A 24,614-nucleotide genomic window follows, 5' to 3' on the forward strand; every position below is an offset into this window, starting at 1 on the left:
ATCATCAAGTGCGTTGAACTCTCTCTCTCCTTCTGTTATTTTGTGCAGCATCACGTGATTACAGAACAGCCAGCTATTGGCTGACAGACACAGAGAGAAACAATATGGCGGTTAGCATTCGAGCTAGCAGGATTAAATGATCATAATTCGATTAAAATGGATAAAAAGACGTTCAATATCGGTTTTACTGGTGTGGATTTAACCATTAAAGTCCCCAAAACACACGAGTTCCAGGCTTGCTGAAAACGCTGCTGCACAGAATTCAAAGGCATCAGTATCGTGAATGGGAAAACACAACGGCTAGATTCAAGAGGAAAACAAGAGGTAACGATTTAGGGTTCAAAAGTTATTTAACTTTTTATAAACTGTGTCACTTCTTGCCATGTTGTTGCGTGTTTGCATGTGTGGTGGTGGTGGTTGGGGGGCGGGGGTGTTTTTAAATTGTTCTAAGCAAAAAATGCGAAGTAATCAATATACAGGTACATCTAAAAAAATTAGAATTTCATGAGAAAGTTCAATTTTTTGTCCCTCATTTCAGAAAGGGTTAGGGTTATATATTATACAGACTCATTAAACATAGAGTGAAATATTCCAACCCTAACCCTGTTGATGATTATGGCTTACAGATAATGAAAACTCTCAGAAAATGAGAATATTGTGAAAAAGGTCAATATTGTAAAGTCATGGTGTCACACCCTAATCAGCTAACGAACTCCAAACACCTGCAAAGGTTCCTGAGCCTTTAGATGGTCTCAGTCTGGGTCAGTAGGATCCACAATCATGGGGAAGACTGCAGACTGGACAGAGGTCCAGAAGACAGTCACTGACACCCTCCACAAGGAGGGGAAGGTCAAAGGTCATTGCTAAGGATAAAGATAAAGATATTCTCATTTTTTGAGATGTACCTGTATGGCACAGTCCTAATATGACCCTCACACTCTCTATTATCAGACCATCTCACCTTCTTTTCGATTCCACTGAAGAACTGGAACATGGTGATGTTGGATGGAGGTTTGGACATACCCAGTGCCATGCAGATTCCCTTCAGCTCCAGGAAAACTGGACTGCCAGACTCTTGGGCTTTCTTCTCTGGCTTATTAACCAGGATCATCCTTGATGCCTCCAACTCTGACACCAGAAAGGCTGAAATCAAAAAAGGATCTGGTTTCATCTTGACTGCTGTCACAGGATGCTTTTGTTTTAATGTCAGATACAGTCGTTCTGCCTGACAAACCCAGTCAGTAGCAAAAGAAGAATGAATGCATTCCAGTAGAATCAGCTGACAGACTAGGGGTGTGTCATAAGACGTCAGCAGAGTAAAGTGTGTTAGAGGCAGATAGCTACTGTTGTTCTGAGGGTTACAGCCCACATTGTTGTGCTTTTCATCATTTTCCAAAGTTACTGACAAGCCTTTCCACCTGGCAGATAAACGTCTAGATAACTGCAGAAAGAGTGTAACTTTATACTATCAGCGTCTTTTCACAGAGTGAGGAGTGGGTGTCTGCGAGGTCCAGGCATCGATCACTATTAGGACATGTTTTTAACAGCATAATCCTAGATTTACTTGCATTTCTTTAGCCTACACTCATGCTGCTGCAGAACCTACTCCTGCATCTCCTCCTCTCTCCTTCAGTAGCCATTTTTACTAAAAGGAATCCCCGTCTCTGTCCAATGAGCAATTCACACAAAGGTGTAACAGAGCTGAGCACGCCCGAGATTACACACACACCCCGGCGTCCCGTAATCAGATGGCAGCCGCTGCCCGAGCTGCTGGGTTAGGGTTAGGGATTTTTCGGGCGGATACTGATATTGGGGGCTAAAAAAAACTCATCCATGCATTTCAGACATGACTGATAACTCACATTTACACAGCACATTAGTTAATTCATTAGTTTGATCATTTGTTAAAAATAAATATCATTTTGTTCAGACTACGAGTGACCTCCCTCCTTTGTTACTTCCCTGAGCCAGGTCATAACAAATGGGGACTCGTCATTGTATTCTCGAGACAAAATTGTTAATGTTACTGCAAGATGGTTTAAATTATTGCATTATTTAAAGGGAGAGTTTCACACGTCTTTACTGATTATTCTGAAATGTTCAGGCTTAGTGAGAGAGGAGCTTTGCTTAAGTCTGTCTTGCTTCTACAGGTGTGATTAGCATTGAATTTGGCATGTTAATGTTAAAGTATGTTTTCGTGAACTTCTAACAAGACTTCAAAGCTGCTAAGTCATTTGAAAGCTAAATCCCTTGTAGGAATAAGCCATTTATTGTTTTATGTTTTTCTATTTTTGTGCAGGAGGTGGTTCAGGGCACTCCACAACTGTCTAGGTGATAATAAGCTTGCCGGGGTCGACCGGGTTGATGGGCTCACTGCTTAATCCATCCTGCTGCCCACCTGCTTGAAGAGAGGGAAAGTTAGCCAGCTACTTTTAGTTAGGCAGTCAGCTAAGCAGGATCAGGTTTCAAAAATTAAAGCTGTCTTTCAACTTGTGTAGAAGTGAGTGAAATTTTGGACAAAAGTTGCTGTTTTGTCCTGTTTAATGCTAATAGTTAAAAAAAAAGTCACAGCTGACGGTAGTGCCCGTAGTGATTTAGTTGTGAAAAAATGACTTCAGTTGAAGAGTTTATTCAGTGTCCCAGTGAAGAGCTGACTCTTATAAAAAGGACCAGCTTTTGAGAGTAGCTGATCTTTACTGCACTGAGCTTTCCAAAAAGTTAAACAAAGATGAACTGCTTGCAACATTAAAGAGACAGCTACTGGAGAAAAAAGTTTTGTCTATTCAAAACCAAAGTGCAAGCACAGCTGTGGAAGTATTGGTTCTAATGTAATGTTTCCTGGTGCAGGTGCATCACATAAAGCGTCACTCTCAGCTCCCGTTCTGAGTGGGCTCAGGGCTGGTTCGACACTTGAGCAACAGAAACAGATGCTAATGCTTCAAATGCAGCAGGAACAACAAAATGCTCTTGAATTAGAGAAGTTAAGACAAGTAGCGCATCTTCGTGAAGTTGAGCTACATGTGCAGGCTAAACACAAGTTAGAAAAGTACAAGTTGGACCTTGTGAGTGAGGGAAAGCTGCAGCCTGACACAACAAATACTGACTCAGCATCATTTGTCCTCCCCACACAGTCATTTGATGTAGATTAAAGCCTGAATTAGTGCCCAGGTTTAATGAAAAGGATCCTGACATTTTCTGTTATTTGAGTGTTTAGCTGAGGCCAGAGGCTGGTCTGAGGCAGAAAAGAAAAACAGTCCTACACTGAGTTTGTTCGGGACTTGGTTACACATTTCACTCGATGGTGTTGTTCTTCTCATGTAGAGTCTTTGGAGGATCTGCAGGAGTTAATTTTGTTAGAGCAGTTCGAAAATGTCTTACCTGACCAAACTGCTACCTACTTAAATGAGCAGAAGGTTAGCAAAGTTTCAGAGGTAGCTAAGCTAGCAGACAAGTTTGCATTGACTCATAAAAATGTGTTAGAGAGGAGTCATGCAGATCCTAGCTACAGGGAGAGAAATGTGGAAATGTCCTCCAGTAAATTTTGGTCAGAAAGGTCAGATAAATGTCCAGGTAAGACAGATCGTAACTCACAGGGAAAGTTAGACTCTAACCGTGTCTGTAACTATTGTTTAGGCAAGGCTCGCTGGAGAAATGAGTGCCCTGTGTTAATGAAACAGGTTTTTGCCACAAACAAAGCCAACTGGAGCAGCCATGTCTTTTTGTAGTGAAGAGCTCGTGCCATAGCTGCAGTTCAGACACACACAAAACCCTCACATGCAGCGTCAGTCACAGAAAAGATCCATGAGGCATTTTTGTCTGAGGGATATGTTTCACTAGTAGGAAGTGATAAAAAAGTAAAGATATTGAGAGATTCAGGAGCCTTAGACTCATTTATGGTTGAATCGGTGTTACCATTCTCTTCTGTAACCCCTAACCCTAACCCTAACCCTGGTTCCTGTTTGAATGTCAGAGGAATGAATTTGACTGTGAACCTTGACCTCTGATCTGGTGAAAGGTGACGTTGTCATGGGAGTATGTCCATCTTTGCCAATGGCTGGTGTCCATGTCATTTTGGGGAATGACTTGGCTGGGAAATGGGTGTGGCCTGATGTTGCTGAGCAGGTGAAAATGCAGACTTCTCAGGTAGATTCTTCTGATTCCCTCCAAACATCTCCTGTAGTTCTACCTACAGCTGCAGTTACTCGTGCCGTGAGCCGTGGAGGTTCAGGTTCTGACACTTCGATTAAGAGAAAAGAACCTGTATTTCCTGTTCCTGGTTTTTCTTTGATGACTCGTTGAAAGATCTGTGTAACCAAACTCTTCCTGATGATGAGGTGGCGAGTGGCTACTTTCTCAGAGATGGCTTATTGGTGACAAAGTGGGTTCCTCGGGAATTGTTTTGTTGGTGATGAAATTCTGCAAATTGCTGTACCCTCTAAAGTGAGATCAGCCATCCTCCAGACACCTCATGGTGGTATTTCAGGTCATTTAGGGGTGAAGAAAACATATGATAGAGTTCAACGTCATTTCTACTGGCCACGTTTGAAAAGGGACATTGCTGCCTTTATTAAAACCTGTCACACATGCCAATTGACTGGTAAGCCAAACCAGGTAATAAAGTCCACTCCTCTTTATCCCATTCCAGCCACTGAAAATCCATTTGAACATCATATAATTGACTGTGTTGGTCTCCTGCCACGGTCCAAAGCTGGCAGTAATTACTTGCTAACTGTTATGTGCCAGACCACACGCTACCCTGCTGCCTAGCCTCTAAGAAACATAACGGCAAAGTCAGCTGTAAACGCTGTGGCACAGTTCAGGCAGTCACAGACACAGGCAGTTTGGCTCTGAGAGGAGGGAGGGGGGAAGGGCGGGGCTTTCCAGATGAGGCAGGAGTGACAGTGATGTCCCCTCGTCAAAGAGAGACACAGACAGAGTCCCACAGCACTGCTGCCTCAAAGCGATCGTTTAAAGTGGAGGAGTTTTCCCCTCTAGAGTCCCCCTGATGCAGACTATAGTGTCGTGGTGGGCCGTGGTGGTTCTGAGCACGACCTGTTCAGTCTGTTAGCTCCAGCAGCGGCGTTACTATAGCCGGAGCTCTCAGAGCCGAGACAGCGCAGGTGCAGGCAGGAGAGGATGGGAGTGGTCTCTGATGGTAAAGTCAGTTAGAGGCGGTAATGCTCTACCTTTTATAGAGAGTTTAGTTAAGCCTCACCTTGTCAGAAAAGATTTTTCAAGACAGATATCCGAGCTAATGAAAAGCTCAGTTTGGTTCAAATGTCAGCTATAACACCAACACTAATGTGTTTTACCATCGTTCAGTCAGATACCTCAGGGTACAGGTAAAAAAAACGTTAAAGTGTTCACCGCCTCTTCAAAGTCTCTTCTCCGTTCATACTGCACTGAGCAAGACAGGGACTGGGAGATGTTAGCTGCCTGAGAGGTGTCTCAAGAGAGTTTAGGGTTTAGCCCAAATGATCTCATTTTTGGACACACCGTTCGCAGCCCTTTAGCCTCTCTGTACAGTGATTGGCATGCAAAGACTCCTCCAACAAATTTGATGGACTATGTCTATGGTTTCAGACGGCATCTATTCAAAGCTAACAAAAGGGCGATATATGAAATAAGAACAGTTATATACACAGGATATATACTAATTTAACAGTTGCATTCATCTTTATTTCACAAAGATCCTACTTAAACGACTGAAAATGCTGTAGTGCATATGCCAAGCCTGTAGGTGGCGCTGTAACGCTAACACTGATACGCACTGAAAGAGAAGAAGAAGCTCACAGAAAACTGACACAAACTTTCTTCTAGTTGCCCTTCTGGTTGTTCTCCGCGTTGGATTTAAGAACATCTGGTGTCTGCTAGGGATAGACCGGTTATCAGCGCTGATTTTCAGCATTTTTACTCATATCTGCATCGGCCCTTTTTTTAATCCACGGCCGATAAGAGATCAATTTAAAACTAGGTTATTTTGGTTCTGATGCAGCTGCGTCTCTCTGTCTGCAGTCGCTACTCTCTCTAGCACAGTCTATGCTGCAGGTTTGTCCCACCAACAGCACCATCCGATTGGTTAAACGCAGAGCCAAGGCACGGGTAACAGCCAATCAGCAGTGAAAGCTGTGCGCAGGCACACGGCGGAAAGGAGATGCTCCGGAGAGCAGTTTTATGTTTCAAAGGTAAGTCAAGGCAGCAGACACTCCTGAAATTGTAATAAACATCCCAGTCCTCCACGCTCACAGCTACCAGTAACGTCACTGTGAGCCCAGGAACGTCACTGTGAGCCCAGGAACGTCACTGTGAGCCCAGTAATGTCACTGTGAGCCCAGTACCATCAATGTGAGCCCAGGAACGTCACTGTGAGCCCAGTAATGTCACTGTGAGCCCAGTACCATCAATGTGAGCCCAGTAATGTCACTGTGAGCCCAGGAACGTCACTGTGAGCCCAGTAATGTCACTGTGAGCCCAGGAACGTCACTGTGAGCCCAGTAACGTCACTGTGAGCCCAGTAACGTCACTGTGAGCCCAGTAACGTCACTGTGAGCCCAGTAACGTCACTGTGAGCCCAGAAACGTCACTGTGAGCCCAGTAACGTCACTGTGAGCCCAGAAACGTCACTGTGAGCCCAGGAACGTCACTGTGAGCCCAGTAATGTCACTGTGAGCCCAGTACCATCAATGTGAGCCCAGTAACATCACTGTGAGCCCAGTACCATCAATGTGAGCCCAGTAACGTCACTGTGAGCCCAGGAACGTCACTGTGAGCCCAGTAATGTCACTGTGAGCCCAGTAATGTCACTGTGAGCCCAGGAACGTCACTGTGAGCCCAGTAATGTCACTGTGAGCCCAGTACCATCAATGTGAGCCCAGGAACGTCACTGTGAGCCCAGTAATGTCACTGTGAGCCCAGTACCATCAATGTGAGCCCAGTAATGTCACTGTGAGCCCAGGAACGTCACTGTGAGCCCAGTAACGTCACTGTGAGCCCAGTAACGTCACTGTCAGCCCAGGAACGTCACTGTGAGCCCAGTAATGTCACTGTGAGCCCAGTAACATCACTGTGAGCCCAGTAACGTCACTGTGAGCCCAGAAACGTCACTGTGAGCCCAGAAACGTCACTGTGAGCCCAGGAACGTCACTGTGAGCCCAGTAATGTCACTGTGAGCCCAGTACCATCAATGTGAGCCCAGTAACATCACTGTGAGCCCAGTACCATCAATGTGAGCCCAGTAACGTCACTGTGAGCCCAGAAACGTCACTGTGAGCCCAGTAACGTCACTGTGAGCCCAGTAACGTCACTGTGAGCCCAGAAACGTCACTGTGAGCCCAGAAACGTCACTGTGAGCCCAGAAACGTCACTGTGAGCCCAGTAACGTCACTGTGAGCCCAGAAACGTCACTGTGAGCCCAGAAACGTCACTGTGAGCCCAGTACCATCAATGTGAGCCCAGTAACATCACTGTGAGCCCAGTACCATCAATGTGAGCCCAGTAACATCACTGTGAGCCCAGTAACGTCACTGTGAGCCCAGAAACGTCACTGTGAGCCCAGTAACGTCACTGTGAGCCCAGAAACGTCACTGTGAGCCCAGGAACGTCACTGTGAGCCCAGTAATGTCACTGTGAGCCCAGTACCATCAATGTGAGCCCAGTAACATCACTGTGAGCCCAGTACCATCAATGTGAGCCCAGTAACGTCACTGTGAGCCCAGTAATGTCACTGTGAGCCCAGTAATGTCACTGTGAGCCCAGTAACATCACTGTGAGCCCAGTACCATCAATGTGAGCCCAGTAACATCACTGTTTGCCCAGTAACATCACTTTGAGCCCAGTAACGTCACTGTGAGCCCAGTACCATCAATGTGAGCCCAGTAACCTCACTGTTCGCCCAGTAACGTCACTGTGAGCCCAGTAACCTCACTGTTCGCCCAGTAACGTCACTGTTCGCCCAGTAACGTCACTGTGAGCCCAGTAACGTCACTGTTCGCCCAGTAACGTCACTGTTCGCCCAGTAACGTCACTGTGAGCCCAGTAACGTCACTGTGAGCCCAGTAACCTCACTGTTCGCCCAGTAACGTCACTTTGAGCCCAGTGACCTCACTGTTCGCCCAGTAACGTCACTGTTCGCCCAGTAACGTCACTGTTCGCCCAGTAACGTCACTGTGAGCCCAGAAACGTCACTGTGAGCCCAGGAACGTCACTGTGAGCCCAGTAACGTCACTGTGAGCCCAGTAACGTCACTGTGAGCCCAGTAACTTCACTGTGAGCCCAGTAACGTCACTGTGAGCCCAGTAACGTCACTGTGAGCCCAGTAACGTCACTGTGAGCCCAGTAACATCACTGTTCGCCCAGTACCATCAATGTGAGCCCAGTAACATCACTGTTCGCCCAGTACCATCAATGTGAGCCCAGTACCATCACTGTGAGCCCAGGAACGTCACTGTGAGCCCAGTAATGTCACTGTGAGCCCAGTAATGTCACTGTGAGCCCAGTAACATCACTGTTCGCCCAGTACCATCAATGTGAGCCCAGTAATGTCACTGTGAGCCCAGTACCATCAATGTGAGCCCAGTAACATCACTGTTCGCCCAGTAACATCACTTTGAGCCCAGTAACCTCACTGTTCGCCCAGTAACGTCACTGTGAGCCCAGTAACCTCACTGTGAGCCCAGTAACGTCACTGTGAGCCCAGTAACCTCACTGTTCGCCCAGTAACGTCACTGTGAGCCCAGTAACGTCACTGTTCGCCCAGTAACGTCACTGTGAGCCCAGTAACGTCACTTTGAGCCCAGTAACCTCACTGTTCGCCCAGTAACGTCACTGTTTGCCCAGTAACGTCACTGTGAGCCCAGTAACGTCACTTTGAGCCCAGTAACCTCACTGTTCGCCCAGTAACGTCACTGTTCGCCCAGTAACGTCACTGTGAGCCCAGTAACCTCACTGTTCGCCCACTAACGTCACTGTCAGCCCAGGAACGTCACTGTGAGCCCAGTAATGTCACTGTGAGCCCAGTAACATCACTGTGAGCCCAGTAACGTCACTGTGAGCCCAGAAACGTCACTGTGAGCCCAGTAACGTCACTGTGAGCCCAGAAACGTCACTGTGAGCCCAGTAATGTCACTGTGAGCCCAGTACCATCAATGTGAGCCCAGTAACATCACTGTGAGCCCAGTACCATCAATGTGAGCCCAGTAACGTCACTGTGAGCCCAGGAACGTCACTGTGAGCCCAGTAATGTCACTGTGAGCCCAGTAATGTCACTGTGAGCCCAGTACCATCAATGTGAGCCCAGTAATGTCACTGTGAGCCCAGTACCATCAATGTGAGCCCAGTAACATCACTGTTCGCCCAGTAACATCACTTTGAGCCCAGTAACGTCACTGTGAGCCCAGTACCGTCAATGTGAGCCCAGTAACCTCACTGTTCGCCCAGTAACGTCACTGTGAGCCCAGTAACCTCACTGTTCGCCCAGTAACGTCACTGTTCGCCCAGTAACGTCACTTTGAGCCCAGTAACCTCACTGTTCGCCCAGTAACGTCACTTTGAGCCCAGTGACCTCACTGTTCGCCCAGTAACGTCACTGTTCGCCCAGTAACGTCACTGTTCGCCCAGTAACGTCACTGTGAGCCCAGAAACGTCACTGTGAGCCCAGTAACGTCACTGTGAGCCCAGTAACGTCACTGTGAGCCCAGTAACTTCACTGTGAGCCCAGTAACGTCACTGTGAGCCCAGTAACGTCACTGTGAGCCCAGTAATGTCACTGTGAGCCCAGTACCATCAATGTGAGCCCAGTAACATCACTGTTCGCCCAGTACCATCAATGTGAGCCCAGTACCATCACTGTGAGCCCAGGAACGTCACTGTGAGCCCAGTAATGTCACTGTGAGCCCAGTAATGTCACCGTGAGCCCAGTAACATCACTGTTCGCCCAGTACCATCAATGTGAGCCCAGTAATGTCACTGTGAGCCCAGTACCATCAATGTGAGCCCAGTAACATCACTGTGAGCCCAGTAACATCACTTTGAGCCCAGTAACCTCACTGTTCGCCCAGTAACGTCACTGTGAGCCCAGTAACCTCACTGTGAGCCCAGTAACGTCACTGTGAGCCCAGTAACCTCACTGTTCGCCCAGTAACGTCACTGTGAGCCCAGTAACGTCACTGTTCGCCCAGTAACGTCACTGTGAGCCCAGTAACGTCACTTTGAGCCCAGTAACCTCACTGTTCGCCCAGTAACGTCACTGTTTGCCCAGTAACGTCACTGTGAGCCCAGTAACGTCACTGTTTGCCCAGTAACGTCACTGTGAGCCCAGTAACGTCACTTTGAGCCCAGTAACCTCACTGTTCGCCCACTAACGTCACTGTGAGCCCAGTAACGTCACTGTGAGCCTAGTAACCTCACTGTTCGCCCAGTAACCTCACTGTTCGCCCAGTAACCTCACTGTTCGCCCAGTAACGTCACTGTTCGCCCAGTAACGTCACTTTGAGCCCAGTAACCTCACTGTGAGCCCACTAACGTCACTGTTCGCCCAGTAACGTCACTGTTCGCCCAGTAACGTCACTGTTCGCCCAGTAACGTCACTGTTCGCCCAGTAACCTCACTGTTCGCCCAGTAACCTCACTGTTCGCCCAGTACCATCAATGTGAGCCCAGTAACGTTATATAAACATTAGCGCCAGCCTTGCTCGCTCGTAGTCCCTCCAGACGTGTCTGTTAATCACTGGAAACAAGGTTGCTGATAATACTGGTAGGGAAATAATCAGTGATAATAGTAAGACGTGTGTTTGAGTGAGGGGGCCATAGTGGCTGTTTAACTACCAAGCTATTTTACTTCACCTTTTTCTGTGTTGACTGAGATCCCAAGCAGCAGAAAATGACGTATTGTTAGATGAAGTGTGTGCTGACGCTGTCTGTGATGGTTTCTTGTAGAGAGGAGCAGGATATTGCTGTTCAGGACTTCAGACATAATGTAAGTGCATCATCAAGCCTACATGAGCTGCATGGTGTTCATGGATGAATAGTCTCTTCTTTGCTATTGTCCTATTTTTCAGCTATAGTAGCATTCATTGATAGTAGCAGCCCAGTTTTGACAAAGTTAGCTGTTGGAGATTGTATTATTCAAAATTTTGACGCCAATATTTTCATTTTTACTTCAAACGAATATCGGCTCCAAATATCGGTTATCGGCCTCCTTGACTACTAATAATCGGTATCGGCCCTGAAAAAACCATATCAGTCTATCTCTAGTGTGTGTGTTTCTCTGTGGTGGTAAAGGAGCATCAGATTTAGCTGATAAAGCCACAACAAGCTCAGCAGCTTCTGCAGCACCAACACAACCCTGTCGTCCGCCATGTTTGTTTTGGTTGGACCCACGCAGGCGTCTTCAGAGAGCTACACTGCGTGTGACGTTCATTTCAAGAAAGATGCGGGTAGCCGTCCACACGGAGACGAAACGGTAGTTGTTTACAGATTTGTGCACTCTGGGACCCGTTTTCAAACAGTAGCGTTTACAGTCACCAGAAACGCCGTTTCCATGAGGATAAAAAGTCGATACAACCAAAAACTTGTGTGTATACTCCTGAATTCGTCTCCGTGTGGACGAGGCCTGAGTGGGAGGGGCCAGGCACTCGGGCTGAGTTCAGTAGACACACGCAGGCGCAGAGCCACAAAATCCCCGCACAGCAGAAAAGCTAATAAATCAGCTACTTATTGGCCGATGTTGATTAATCTGTGATACGCTATAATCGGCCTGATTAATCGCTCAGGCTCTAGTCTGCACAACCCTTTTAAATAAAAAGCAAGACTGCATTAAAATAACATAGAGCCACAACTTTACTGCATAACAACGTGTCTCAAAAAGTTCTTACATTCTGTGTTATACTTCTATTTTCTTTATTAGTCAGTCTGTAAACTATGCTGCAGTAAATGTGATGTTAAATTGCATATGAACAGGCTGCCTGTTTAAAGTCCACATGCTTTAAAATGAAAATCAAAGTGTTTTTTCCATATCGCCGACCCCTACAACAGACTGGACTGAGATGAACTGCTCTGTGATTTCAGATTGGAGTGTTAGAGGGGCAGGGCCATTCCCTACTGTGGGCTGGTGACATCACCATTCAATCTATAAGCCCCGCCCACATAAACCCAGCCAGGAAAGAGGTGAAAAACTTTCTAACAGTCTCAGTCACATGTAGATCTCAGAGTTTTCACCAGATTCACACATTTCTAGAGTGTTCAGACTCAAACTTTGGATTTGACTTTACAGGGACTTTAACCCGTCTCTTCTGGAGCTACATCACTGACCCATTTAAAAGAAAAATTAACAAACTTTCTTTATTTAAGGAAAGAAAGTTTATAAAACTTAACAGGTAACCCGTCTAATCCAGGACTCTTCCTTCCTGAAGAGAGTAATGCATCATATACAGCGCTGTGAAAAAGCAACTTTTGCATATTTATCACACTTAAATGTTTCTGATCATCAAACCAATGTTTATATCTCACAAAGACCACCCAAGTAAACAGAAAATTCAGTTTCTAAATGATGATTTTATTTATTAAGGGAATAAAAATCCAAACCTCTCTGTCCCTGTGTGAAAAGTAATCACCCCCTGACCCTAATACCTGGTTGTTCCATCCTTGGCAGCAATAACTGAAATCAAGCGTTTGTGATAACTGCTGATGAGTCTTTCTCATCGCTGTGGAGGAATGTTGTCCCACTCTTCTTCACAGAGTTGCTTTAACTCAGCCATATTGGAGGGTTTTCCAGCATGAACTGCTGTTTAAGGTCACACCACAGCATCTCAGTTGGATTTAAGTCCAGACCCTGACTGGGCCACTCCAGAACTCAGAGGTGGATTTGCTGGGATGTTTCGGGTCGTTGTTCTGCTGTATAGTAACCTGAAAGGGCGGAGCCTTTGAAAAAAAACTCTGAGTGTGATTGGATGAACGTTCTGTCACATCTTTACGGGCCAATCAGAGCAACAAAACACGTGACGCAGCAGCTATTGAGGTGCGCATGCGCAGCTACCAAGGAGTAACGGTAACCATGGCGACTGCAGACATGTCAGTGCACAACTTTAGTGGTTTTTGAAAAACAACTTACTGCTGATCTTTGTTCTTCTTTTTTTTTTTTTTTTGAACTTTTTATTTTACATTTTACAAACCTTTAACAAAATACAACTTACATTTGTGACATAGGACTTTGTTCCATACAGAATATAAAGATAAAATAAACAGAGCTGATGAATCAAAAAAGAAAAAAAAGAAAAAGGTGACAGACAGTTCCAGTAGAGCTTAGTTTATAATGCAATAGTGCCTTCTTTAGCAGCTTTCATTAAACTCATTCACAACAACCCATATTCATTACACATTCAAATATGTCCTGACACAGTCCCACCTTTGTACAAAAATGTCCATCTTCCTCTGTAAACTTGCAGTCATCTTTTCCATTATGTAGACCTGTTTGAGTCTCTGCCTCCACTCGACCACTGTTGGAGGTCTAATGTCTTTCCAGTGCACTGTTATAATTTTTTTTGCTATCAACATAAGAATACATAATATATATTTGTGATCTGTCTTGCAAATCCTGTCCGGAACAATTCCTAATAAAAACAGCTGAGAGTCCAGGGGGACAGTCACGTGTAAAATACTTTCAATTTCTTTTTGAACAGATTTCCAGAACTCTTGAATTCTTGGGCAGTCCCAAAATATGTGTGTGTAATCCCCTATTATTCCACAATTTCTCCAGCACAGTGCAATAGTAGGTCCTTTGGCATACAAAGAAATTGTAAAAGGTGTGTTAAAGTAGCAAGTTTTTAATTTCCAATCGAACTCCTTCCATAACTGACTATTAATTCCTTTATGGCTACTGATACACAGTTCTTCCCACACAGTCTCCTCAATTATGACATTCAGTTCTAATTCCCATTTTCCTTGATGTTCAAAGTATTTTGAGTGATATTAGCTGTGAGTCTTTTGTATAAATGAGAAACATGTTTTTTGGTTGGAAAGTGTTTTTCTGCAATACTAATAAAATATTGTTCTATGTCGTTTGGGTTGTCGTAGACTGCCTCTCTTTCCTTATGACTGTTGATATAATGTCTTACTTGAAGATACTTATACAAGTCGTTTGATGGTAGCTGATACCGTTCCTTAAGTTGGGAAAATGATTTCATTTCTGTTCCATCAAACAGTTGGTTAATTGTCCAAAGACCCCTATCAGCCCACCTTCTAAACCCACTGTACCATACAGAAGGAGGAAACTCTATATTACCAGCAATAGAAATGGCTCTTGAGATGGATTCCGGTCCCCTTAGCATTTTTTTTTACTGTAGTCCAAACTGTCATTGTATATCTTATCCATTCGTTTTCAATTTTAATTTTGTTAAAGGTTTTAATACCAATAAAAGGCAGTACTGCTAGAGAAATGCCCTTAGCTGAACTCTTCTCTATTTTAGTCCATCCTACTTCCTCATCCCCTTTAATCCATGCCACTATAGCAGTTAATTGAGCTGCCCAATAGTAACATTTAAAATTTGGCAGACCCAGGCCTCCTTTGTCCTTTGAAAGAGAAAGAGTTTTGAGTCTTACCCTGGGCCTCTTGTTCTGCCATATGAATTTAGAGATAAGTCTATCTAACATGTCAAAAATGGAGATTGGGACTCTTACAGGCAGAGACTGGAATAGAAAAAGAAGTCGAGGGAGGAGGTTTATTTTTACAGTCTCCACTCTTCCAAACATAAACTATTGTAGTCAGCTTCAAAAAACTGCATTGGGTGAGGTGTAAGGGTGACTCCTAGGTATCTAAATCCCTTTTTGGACCAGTGGAAAGAAACCGTTTCATTTAACTGTATAGGCCAACTCTCTGATATCATCATTGCCTCTGATTTATTCTGATTTATTTTGTATCCTGAGACATCTCCGTATTTGTGCAAGCATTGCATAAGTGCAGGAATTGAAGTAAGTGGATGTTTTATAAAAAGCAAAATATCATCTGCAAAAAGGGCTATTTTGTGAATAAACCCTCCTTCATCTGCTATTCCTTGAATCTGTGTGTTTTGGCGTATAGCCTCAGCCAGGGGTTCAATAGAGAGTGCAAAAAGAATAGGTGAAAGTGAGTCCCCCTGCCTCACGCCCCTACCCACCTTAAAGAAATCTGAACAAAATCCATTAACTCTTACTTTTGATACCGGGTCTTTGTAAAGTAAATCAATCCAATTTGCAAATTTTTCTCCAAACCCCATTTCTAATACTGTTTGCTTAAGAAATAACCAATCAACTCTATCAAACGCCTTCTCAGCATCTAAGCTGAGAAGCATAGAAGGCTGTTTAGCTCTTGCTGCTATGGATTGCAAGTTCAGAGCCCTTCTTACATTATTTGTTCCCTGACGACCCAAAATAAACCCTGTCTGGTCTGATTTAATGCATTTTGCAATGTGTTTTTGTGTTCTAGTGGCTAGGATTGAAGTAAGTATTTTGTAATCTACACATAAAAGACTTATGGGATGATAACTAGAGCAATGTAAGGGGTCCTTTCCTTCCTTATGTAAAACAGTGATTATTGCCTCTGACCAAGATTTAGGGGGATCTCCTGAAATTAATACATAGTTAAATACTTGACATAAAATAGGAGAAAGGTCATTTGCAAAGACTTTATAATATTCCCCTGCAAACCCATCGATTCCTGGTGATTTATTATTTTCCTAATAGTTTCTTTAATCTCCCCTTCTGTGATGGGTTCAGTCAGCTTGATTGATTCATCATTTGTTAATTTGTTCATTTTAAGAGGTATTAAAAAGTCACTGATTTTTTCTTTGTAGAAATCCTGGTCTTGACCTTTATATAACTGCTCATAATATTTTGCAAAGGCATCAGATATTTTTTGGGGGTGAGTCTCAATCTGGTTATTTTCAGGATGTCTAATTTTAGATACTATGCGGCTGAACTGTGCTTTCTGAAGTTGAAAAGCTAATAATCTGCTAGCTTTGTTACCAAATTCATAAAACTTCTTGTCAACAAACCTGAGGGCTCCCTCTGCTTTGTATGTTAACATCTCATCTAATTGTAACCTAGTTTCTTGTAGCTTTTTAAGTATATCATCTTTCCTATCTCGTTGATGTTCCCTTTCTAATTGTCTGATTTCTGTTTCTAGTTCTTGTTGTTTTGCGACAATTTCTTCAACCTAGATCCAATAGAAATAATTTTCCCTCTTATTGTGGCCTTTCCTGCATCCCATAAAACTGAAGGAGAAACCATGCCATTATCATTTAGGTTAAAATATTCCTGTTTGTTATTAATATCTCAGAGACTCCTCTCAATAATGAAAGTGTATCTGTATTGTCTAAAGGTTTAACATTTGCACCGACACACCAAACTGACCTGTTCCAAACTAAGATAGACCTGTTCCATTTCTACAGAAGTATGCACTTGAAAGTATGGTATCATCACAACCCAGTTAATTCTACAGCTTCAACTAGCCATGGACATGGTAATATATTCCACCCAAAGTCATACTTTTGCCCCACCAGCAATAATCCCTCTCTAGTAACATTCTGCAGAAAAACTGATCATGACATTGAGCATCTATTCAGCAGCAAAAATGACATGCCAAAACATAACCTTTCTGAAAAAGAGAGAATTACTTTAGACGATTTGGCAAAAAATGAGGACATTGTTATCAAACGAGCTGATAAAGGAGGCTCTGTAGTAGTGCGGCAAAAAACTAAATATTTAACTGAGGCATTCCGTCAGCTGAACAATGACAATTATTACCAAAAATTAAGGATAAACCCTACAGACGGAAAGAAAAATGAACTTAGCCACATACTAGGAGAAGCAAAAGACAATAACTGGATTAGTGATGCTGAGTATAACTTTTTGTTTACTCCAAATCCCATACTTCCATGTTTTTATATGTTACCCAAAGTGCATAAAGACCTTCACAACCCCCCTGGGAGACCAATAATATCTGGAAATGGGTCATTGACAGAACCTGTCTCAAAATATATAGACTTCTTCATCAAACCTTTTGTCTCCAAACTGCCATCGTTCATACAAGTTACACCCCACCTTTTGAACAAGCCTGCAGATATAGACAAAGTGACGTCTGGTTTCCTGGTCACAATGGATGTAGAAGCATTGTATACCAATACTGATCATGTTGAAGGCCTTCAGTCTCTCTCCCATTATTTGAATACACGGCCCACAGGAAGTATGCCACCCAGTAGCTTTATTTTAAAACTCACTGAATGGACACTTAAAAATAATGTCTTTCTTTTTCAAGATGATCTATATCAACAACAGAAAGGCACAGCGATGGGAGCCTGCTATGCCCCCAGCCTGGCTAATCTTTTCATGGGCCTATGGGAAGAGAAATATATTTACTCCCCCCTCAATGAGTACAGAGATAAGATCAAGTTCTATGGTTGTTATATAGATGAGCCTTTTTTCATTTTTTCTGGTACAGAATTAAAGCTAAGATCATTTCATGAATACTTAAATGCTACCAATGACTCTTTGAAATTAAGCTTACAATATGACCCAGAAGCAATAGCCTTTTTGGACCTCACAATAATGAAAAACTCTGAAGGACATCTGCACACTACAGTCTTCCGCAAACCAACAGACAGAAATACATTGCTCCGGGCAGACAGCTTCCATCCTCCTAAACTGAAAAAGAATATCCCATATGGACAATTCCAGCACCTAAAAAGGATATGTGATGAAGAAACTGACTTTGAAAGTAAAGCAAAAGAAATGCAAACACGCTTTAAAAACAGAGGTTACAAAAATGAAACTATCAATGAAGCTTACAATGAAACTAAACAACTAAAAAGACAGGATCTTCTACAACAAAAACAAAAACTACCAGAAGAGCAACAAAACATGAGCTTTGTGACACAATACAATACCAGAGCTAATAAAATTAAGCAAGTTATCAACAATAATTGGAAAATCATACAAAGCGACCCAAGTCTAAAAGATGTGTTTCCATCTGCACCTACAGTCACCGACCATTGAAGATAAGCTGGTACACAGCTATCTTCCAGAAGACAAAAAAGGCACCTGGCTGGATCGCAGGCCGCAAGGATTTTTCAAATGTGGAAGATGTAATCACTGTAACTCCATGTTACAAAGTAACAGCTCCAAGGATGTGCATTTAAATAAAACATTTCCTATAAAATCTTTTATCAACTGTAATACGACTTATGTTGTCTACCATCTTCAGTGCCCATGTGGATTTTTCTATGTAGGAACAACAAAAAGACAACTTAAAGAAAGAATTGCTGAACATAAGTACGCTATCCAGATTGGAAATGAAGTCTATCCCATGGCCAAACATTACAAGCAGCATCATGGGTGCAATCCAGATTCCCTTAAAGCCATTGGCATAGAGGCCATAGAAATGAATAGAGGAGGAGATAAACTGAAGAAACTATTACAAAGAGAGACCTATTGGATTTTCAAGCTAAAGGCTACAAAAAGTCCAGGACTAAATGAGGAGCTGGACTACACCCCATATCTGTACGTCATTTTCCCCCTCACTAGGTATGAAGATTAGCCAAAGAATGGGAGAGCTCTGTGGGATCATTATTTTGTATATTCTTTGTCATTTTTTTTTTTTTTTAACTTTTTGCTTTTCCTTTATGATCATGTTTGCTATTTTTGATGTCTGTTTTTTGTAACTGCTGACTGTATGACTGTTGTTCGTGCTCTGAGTTTGCTTTGTTGGAGTGCACCAATTAAGAGTACACACCCCCTTTTTTCGCTGCACCTGAGGAGCATTTGACTGATTGCAAGGCAGCCGCCACAGCCTTGAAAATCTGTGGACAGTCACTTGTTTTTTAAATGCCCTGATGAAGACTTTGTGAGTTGAAACGCGTAGGCACTTTAGCCCATTTATTAAAGGCTATTTAACTTTTTCAACACAGTGTGCCTTAGTTTTTTCTGGTTATGACTCTTTTTACCATACATAATACAAGTCTGACCTCCCCCTCTGTTTTTGGTATCATAGCTGTGTGTATTTCCTGTTTTATATGAGTGTCTGTTAACAGTGAAACATTAAGCTTCCAATATCTAAAGTGTCTGTCTAAGCCTAAATTTATTTTCATAGTCACAGGACTATGATCTGAAATTGTTATTGGTTCAATTGTACTATCTTCTATCCGATAAAGGTCTTTTTTTGATACTAGGAAGTAATCAATCCTTGAATAACTACCATGTACTTGAGACCTGAATGTAAAGTCTCTGATATTTGGATTAAGGTGTCGCCAAACCTCCACAAATCCTAGCTCTTTCATCATATTTGATAGTTTTTTTGACATCTTAGTTGGAGGTCTTGTTATAGTGGGCAGACGATCCAATTTGTTGTTTAATATACAATTAAAGTCTCCCCCTATAAGAACCATCCCTTCTGCCTTATCTGCCAGGAGGGTTGCAATCTTTTGATAGAAGTACTGGCAATCTTCGTTTGGGGCATACAAATTCAAAATAGTTGTTTTTATTCCCATCATTGTCCCAATCACCATCACATAACGACCCTCAGTATCACTGAAGGTTTTCTCACTGCTATAATAAACTGACTTGTTAAATAAGAGGGCCACACCTCTTTTTTTCTTTTTCCCATAGGAGGCACTGTACACCTGGTCAACCCATTCTCTTTTCAATTTTAAATGTTCAATTTCAGACAGGTGTGTTTCTTGAATCAACGCTACTGAACACTGCAATTTCTTTAATTGCCCAAGAAGCTTCTTTCTCTTAATTGGGTTATTGATTCCTCTAATATTATAACTATATTTAAGAAAGTCACCATCTCTATGCTGTGCAGACATATAATACTCTTCCTGCTTAAAAACGTCTGTCAAAAATGAAAACAAAATATTAAATCTTCCCGAAATAAGAAAAATACAGTCCATAACATATGCCACTGAAAACATAGAAACAACTCTTGAAACATAGAAATGAACTTCCACTTTCCCAATCAGCCACAGAAGCTGAACTCCAACTGTGTCTAATTCCCGTTGGTACTGGGGCAAAGAGGTGTGACCTACCCTCTCTGCGGGATAAAGCACGTAAAGTGCGAGTAAGACCAACATTACATTAACATGCAAAAAAGGTCTAAGTGAGTGTACTTCACTCATGCAGAGCCTGAAAAAAAAAAACGACGTCCGTCTGGACCTTAACCATGTATTTTAACGCAACTTATGACAACATTTTTAACAGAGGTAGCAGCAATGCACATTTACTGTTCATCTTTTACTGTATAAAAACAGCCATCTCTTAATGTTATTTTAAGCACCACTACCTTAATTTTGAGAGTCAGTTTTCTTCTTGCAGAAAGGCCTTGAGGTCCGATGTGGACAGCACCATGTCTCTCCTCCTCTTTTTCCTGCTTCTCCATCTCTCCTTCATCTCCTCTTCAATGTGCTCTCTCTCTCCACAGCTCAGCTCCACTCCCAGGTCCCTCAGCACCGCTGCAGCATTCGTCAGTGTTGTGAAGGTCTTGACTACCGTGTTCAGCTTAACTTTCAGTTGTGCTGGATACAGGCATTTAGCCTGTATGTCCTTCTTCTTCAGCTGCTTGATAACTTCATAAACTTTCCCTCGCTTCCTTTGTAGTTCAGGACAGTAGTCTTGGTCAAAGAAAATTCCCTTGCCTTGAAAGAAGACCTGTCCCTGGCTCTATGCCTGACGTAACACCGCATATTTTACCGCTGCATCCAAGAATCTTACAATGATTGACCTGGGGGGGCGGCAGTTGAATCTTTAGGTTTAACCAGAAGGGAACGATGTGCCCTCTCAATTTTAATAACCATCTCTGGCGGTAGTTTAAGCACTTCATGTAGAGGACCTTTCACAAATCCAGCTACATTTTCTCCTTCGCTTTCCTCCGGGACCTGATAGATCCCCATGTTATTCCTTCTCAGTCTGTTTTGAAGATCGTCACAGGTGGCTGAGAGGTCAATCTCACGATGAAGCAAGTATCGCAGCGCCCTCTGCTGGCGCATCACTGTATCTTCAGTCAAACCAACCCTTTCTTCTAGTTGTTCAAGTCTCTCTTCATGTTTTCCCAGTTGGTCTTTTATGTCTGTTACGGCTTGCTCCAGACGCTCGAGTGACAGCTTAGTATGATTATGCCCATCTTGGTTTTCCTTGCGAAGTTTTTTCAACTCATCCAGCAACATGGTGTTGTCGCTAGTAGAATTTAAGCTAGCCACTGCCGGACTTGCTAGTCCTCGTTGTTTATTGTCTTTTTCCTTCATTAAATCTTGCTTATTGGTAGCCTTCTGTTGCGCAGACCAACTCATTTCGTGAATATACTAACTCTCGTGTATTTTGGAGGCCTTCTAAATATTGTTGTCGCCGTTTTTCGTAAAGTCTGATGGAGCTTCGTTCTTAAGCTGCTTTCCCTATCACGGCGTCACCGGAAGTCTCCCTTTGTTCTTCTTTTAATGAAGAAATGTCGTTAAGTTCTGATAAACTGGCGCTTTAGCTGCTTACATCACGACTCCGCCACGCCCAGTGTTGTAGTCAAGTCACCAAACCTCATGTCCTACTCTAGTCCCGGGTTCCTAGTGTTCAAGTCCGAGTCGAGTCCTCTTTACCTGAGTCCGAGTCAGAGTCGGATCCCGAATCCCTGGTACCTAAAACCTACAGCCAAATTGAATTAAATGATCAATGATTTTTAAGCCATTTAGCTTTTCAGGTGGGCTGCACTGATGTGTTTCATTAATGTATGAACTTTCTATTCTAAAGGGCTCTTCCTCTATAATATTAGTGATATTAACAGGATTATTTGTGTATTCAGGGTGGAAAATGAGAAAACATGTTTTTAACTGAACTCATGCTTTACATCTATCTTATACTCTATTCCTGCTTTAAAATGACTGGATTTATTCAGATTTATCACTAAAACTAAAATTCGAATTTTCTCCGTGGGACATTTGAACACATCATAAAAAGGTCTTAACTTTGTCCCCCCTTTGGTACTCTTAAGTCTGAGTTGTCTTTAAACACATCGTGATTTTACCGTATGCCACCTTTAGCTCACTAATCAGCGTTATCTCACCGTTGTTAACGCAGATTTCAGAGTTGGGTTGATAATTTAACTAAAGGGACTCTCTACAAGGTTTAAGAGTTTTTATCACTCTGTCTCAGACTGAGGAGGATTACTGTACAGCAGCAACAGCAGCTAATATGACCAGTCTGAGCAGCTGGTGGAGATTTTCAGACATTCAAAGGTAGGCCAGCTGCAGACGAGTCTTTGTGTTCTCTTTTTCAGCAGTGGTTTTGGCCTTGGATCTCTCCCATGATGCCATTGTTGCCCAGTGTCTTTCTGATGGTTGAGTCATGAACTCTGACCTTAACTGAGGCCTGCAGGTCTTTGGATGTGGTTCTGGGTTCTTCTGGGACCTCCTGGATGAGTCGTGGTTGCTCTCTTGGAGTCATTTTGGTTGGCCAACCACTCCTAGGAAGGATCACCACTGTTCCCAGTTTTCTCCATTTGTGGATAATGGCTCTGACCGTGGTTCTCTGGAGTCCCAAAGCCTTAGAAACTTCTCTGTAACCTTTTCCAGACTGATAGATTCCAGTCACTTTGTTTCTCATTTGTTCTTGAGTTTCTTTGGATGGTGGCATGATGCGTTTCTTTCTGAGGTCTTGTAGCCTACTTCACTTTGTCTGACAGCTTCTATTTAAGGGATTTCTACATTCAACAGATCTGGAGGTAATCAGGCCTGGGTGTGGCAGAGAAACTGAACTCAGCTTTCCAAGAACTGTGGTTAATCACAGTTAACTCATGATTTAACAAGGGGGGTGATTACTTTTTCACACAGGGACAGAGAGGTTTGGATTTTTATTCCCTTAATAAATAAAATCATTTAGAAACTGAATTTTTTTATTTACTTGGGTTTTCTTTGTGAGATATTTAAACTGGTTTGATGATGAGAAACATTTAAGTGTGATAAATATGCCTCTCCTATATCTCTCTGCAGCTCCAGAGAACGATGCTCACCTTCTTATTCATGACTGAGAATTAAACCAATAAGAGCTGTAACTGCCTCCTGACCTCATAATAACTGAGTTTTGTTTTGATTGAGAGAAACTTGTGTCAGAGATGACATTCTGGGCATTTCTAGGGAACCTGACAGAGCTGTGTGTTCGTACTGAGGAGCAGCAGGCAGTCGGTCTTGCTCAGAAACCTCTGGGCGATGTCTCCACTGGTGAGGACAGAGTAAGGACAGCTGAGCTCTGACAGCAGGCCGCTCATCTCCAGCTGGAAGCTCTCAGCCTCAGAGGGACCTAAGAGAGACAGGAGGACAAATGCTGTCAACAACAGATCCCAGCAGAGAACAGGAGCGCTCCTGAACCTCATCTACAGCCACACAGTCTGGAAAACTAGCAGTATTGGTGGCAGCTGGTCATACAGATTACTGGGAAGAAACGGTTTTGTCCTCCTCTAAAACCAGTAAAAAGCAAAGTTATCTAACCCACAGTAACAGTAATCTCAGGCACCGTCGCTAAAGCATGAGTGATTCCATCAGTGCTGGGTAAAATACAGAGTCAAAGAATAGATGCTTCTGTTCAGAAATAGCTCCAATATAAGGAGACAGGGAAACGTAATCAGACTCAGAGTTCCTCGCTCTGATTCGCTAAAGGATGAAGTTAAACGGACACAGATGTTAGGAGAACAGAGTCGCTGCTAAAAACATCCTGTCATAGCCTGAGAGACCACCATTCAGTCTCTTCCCAACAGAGACAATTTTCTATCACAATACCCGTAATACAGTTAGATTTTTATTTTAAACCTGCTTCTTATTGTAACAGTTCAATTGTTTTTCTCTCATGATTTCTGGCAAAAACACGATGCATTTGTTCAAGCTATTAAAGCACATTTAAGACTGAGATTAAAAAACCTGAGGACAATGTGGAGGGTTAGGGTTAGGGTTTGTGAAGGGTCTTTGCTGATGATGCTGTGACGAAGACTATGGATGTCCTCAGAGATTTCTATGGATATTTTAAGATAAGATCATTTATTATTGAAATTCTGACATTGCAGCAACACAACAAAGGAGAAAGGTGATAAAAATACAATAGAATTAAACAACATTAATGTAGAGAAGCTAAATCAGAAATTAAAAAATAAGGGGCAGTAGATATATATAATTAACATCCTTTGCAGGCAATAGAAATCCCAGTGACGCGTGTTTGTGCAAAGAGACATGGTACAGAACAGCGGTATGACATGAACATGAGGTAGTACAAGAACGGGATGTTAAATGTGCAGAATGGAGGAGCAAAAAAATATATAGATAAGGTAAGGGTTAGTCAGGGTGCAAAACAGAGTGTAAAATAACTGTAATATAACATTATAATCATGGCATGGTGAATATGAACAGTGAGTGTACAGTAAATATAAGAACACCAGTTTAAATGACAGTAATAATAATGTTACAGCATAGAAGGGCTGAAACAATTCCTCAAATTATTCCAGTGATTCTATCAAAAAAATTCCTCAAGGCCAATTATCTGCCTTGAGACTTGGCTTAAATCAGTCCTGTATCCGTATATGCCCATGCAATCTTGGACGCAGCCCCGTGAGTTGCACGCCGTGCT

At 42.9% G+C, this 24,614-nt stretch overlaps 1 protein-coding gene across 1 annotated transcript in view; it reads right to left on the reverse strand.

Moving 5' to 3' along the window:
* Positions 1–24,614, reverse strand: part of fam98a (family with sequence similarity 98 member A) — a 48,178-nt gene that overhangs the window by 10,913 nt on the left and 12,651 nt on the right. The window contains exons 3-4 of the mRNA XM_041782429.1: positions 23,166–23,300; positions 962–1,143 (exon numbers count right to left, since the gene is read on the reverse strand). Of these exons, the coding sequence (XP_041638363.1) occupies positions 962–1,143; positions 23,166–23,300 (317 nt within the window). The remainder of the gene's footprint in view (positions 1–961; positions 1,144–23,165; positions 23,301–24,614) is intronic.

Source organism: Cheilinus undulatus, unplaced genomic scaffold (assembly GCF_018320785.1).
Source record: "Cheilinus undulatus unplaced genomic scaffold, ASM1832078v1 Contig11, whole genome shotgun sequence".
Lineage (NCBI taxonomy): Eukaryota > Metazoa > Chordata > Actinopteri > Labriformes > Labridae > Cheilinus > Cheilinus undulatus.